The 2,637-nt window shown below is 33.8% G+C and overlaps 1 protein-coding gene across 1 annotated transcript; it reads right to left on the bottom strand.

Moving 5' to 3' along the window:
* Nucleotides 1-1,229: 1,229 nt before the first annotated feature.
* On the bottom strand, nucleotides 1,230-2,282 carry LOC145089387 (uncharacterized). Its single transcript, XM_079027830.1, has one exon. It carries the CDS (start codon nucleotides 2,280-2,282, stop codon nucleotides 1,230-1,232), a length of 1,053 nt encoding a protein of 350 aa, XP_078883956.1.
* Between the last annotated feature and the right edge of the window lie 355 nt (nucleotides 2,283-2,637).

Below are 2,637 nucleotides of genomic sequence, written 5' to 3'. Positions count from 1 at the left end.
AGATATTTAAAGGGAATTTTACCGATATCAAAAGGTAACATTCCTAGAATAATCCTTCTCATGTTTGGCTTCACGCAACTAAAATAAATCTGGCTCTTCTCCATACTCGCTTTCAGCCCCGAAACAGATTTAAAATCATCAAGAGCATCTTTTATAACTCTAGCAGAATTACCATTACCATAAGAAAACACTAATAAATCATCTACAAAACATAAATGAGTGATTTTCTGGGCTTCACACTTACAGTGATATTTGAATCTATGGCTTTCTTCAATTTTCTTCAAAAGGATTAGATTGAAAACCTCCATAACCAAAGTGAACAAGTAGGGAGATAAAGGATCTCCCTGCCTCAGCCCCCGTTTTCCTTCAAAGAATCCATGGTCTTCACCATTAAAATTCAGCATAAACCTAGGAGAAGAAGTACAAGCCATTATCCATTTAATTATGATAGGATGAAACCCAAATCCCAACAGAATCCTATTAAGAAATTTCTAGTCCACAATGTCGTAAGCCTTTTGGATATCGATCTTTAAGGTACATTTAGGCATTCCTCTCTTATTTTTGTATCCTACCATCAACTCTTGAGCAAGAAGGATATTATCAAGAATAGTTCTCCCTTGGATAAAAGCCTATTGCTTTTGGCTAATTACATCACCTAAACTGTTCCTTATTCTGTTAACTATTATCTTGCTGATACACTTATAAAAAGTGTTGCAACAAGCAATAGGCCGAAATTCAGTGACTTTCCTCGGATTTTCCACTTTAGGAATCAAAACAATCCTAGTGGCATTAATACCCTTCAATAATTTGCCTGTCCAGAAAAATTCCCTCACAGCTTTGCATATTTCTGGCCCTACAATACTCCAAGCACTCTTAAAGAATTTAGAGGAAAATCCATCAGGTCCAGGGGCATGGTTGTCAGCAATATCAAACATAGCCACTTTAATTTCTTCATCTGTAACGACCCTTATCATATTCATTGCCACTTTTTTATCCAACTTATTATGAAAAAAATCATCATTAAGTCTAGACAAATCAGTGACATCTTCACAACCCAAGAAATTCTTAAAATGATTAACAAATTTCTCCTTCATAGCATTCCCCCTAATCTATCTTCCATCCTCATCAAGAACCATCAAAATTCGATTTCTGTTATTCCTGCTTTTCAAAGAACTATGAAAGAACTTTGTATTATTATCCCCATCAGATAACCATTTGATCTTAGATCTTTAAGAGAGCAGCTTTTCTTCATCATTACAAGCAACATTATATTCAAAAAGAATATTAGCATTCTCCTCCCTATATGTAGCATTAAAAGGCTCCTGATCAATTTTCATCTGAATATTCCCCAACTCCTTCCTTAACTCTTTAATTTTCATTCCCGATCCTCTAAACTTGTTACACAACTGCCTACAATACTTTTTCATCACTTTCAACTTTTGGGTAAGTTTGAACATAAAAAAACCATCAATATTTGTAGACCAAATATCCTTAACCATAGGCAAAAATTCATCTTTATCCGCAATAAAATTGGCAAATCTGAAAGAAGATTTCCATCTCATTTTACAATTCGGAATGATTAAAACAGCTGGACAATGATCAGAGATTCTGTACGGTTTGAAAGCTGAATGAGCTAAAGGATGATCAGACATGAATTTCATATTAGCCATAATCCTATCCAACTTCTTCAAAATTCCTTTATTACCGACTGGGGATTTATTCCAAGTGAATTGAAATCCAGTGCTATTCAAATCTTCAACTTCAATAAAATTGATACATTCAGAAAATTCATCAACTCCCTTTAGAATTTTAGAACATCCTTCTGAATAATCAGATTCTTTTAAAGCAACACTGAAATCACCCAAAATACACCAAGCTTCCTTTTTCACTGTTAGGCTAAATTTTTTCAAATCTTCCCATAAAGCCCTTCTTTCAATATATCTGGAAGCAGCATAGATAAATGAAAGAAACATGCTATAATCTGAACCAATGAATTTAACATAGCAATGAATCACTTGTTTAGATTGAGAAATAACCATAATATCAAATAATTTTGGATCCCATCCAACAATTATTCTAGTACCAACTTCACAAGATCTGCTATTAGAAATCCAATCCCAATTACCAAAAGTTTTGCTACAAACATTCTTTAAGTTTAGAATTTTGACATGGGATTCAACCACAGCACATATTCCTAGATTATTATCCCTAATAACATCAATAACCTCCTTTTGCTTAACAACTTTATTTAACCCCCTGATATTCCAAACACCAATCGACATTATTGGATAACAATATTATTATTGGCATTTACCATCTCAAATGCCTGAGAAGAACCACTAGTGCTGCTGCTATCATCTTTCCTTTTGTTATCCATCTATTTTTCAGTATTAACCATCTCTAAGTCTTCTTTTCTAATGCCCATAGAATGAATCAAATCATGATTCAATATGCTGTCTTCCATTGCCAATTGAGAACAAAACTGATTATCAGAATGGACACCAATTTTATCTCCTTTATCATCCTCTTCCATTCTTTTTCAGCTGACATTTCGATTAGGATTCTAGCATAAGCATTCCTTCCCTTATGTTCCAAACACATCTCTTCAGTAAATGAATCAAAAGCGAGAGGAATTCC

The sequence above is a fragment of the Lactuca serriola genome, chromosome 2 (assembly GCF_051521515.1).
Source record: "Lactuca serriola cultivar US96UC23 chromosome 2, Lser_US96UC23_V15, whole genome shotgun sequence".
Classification (NCBI taxonomy): Eukaryota; Viridiplantae; Streptophyta; class Magnoliopsida; order Asterales; family Asteraceae; genus Lactuca; species Lactuca serriola.
Note: the sequence above shows the minus strand (reverse complement) of the source record. Positions and strands in the feature narration are given on the sequence as shown.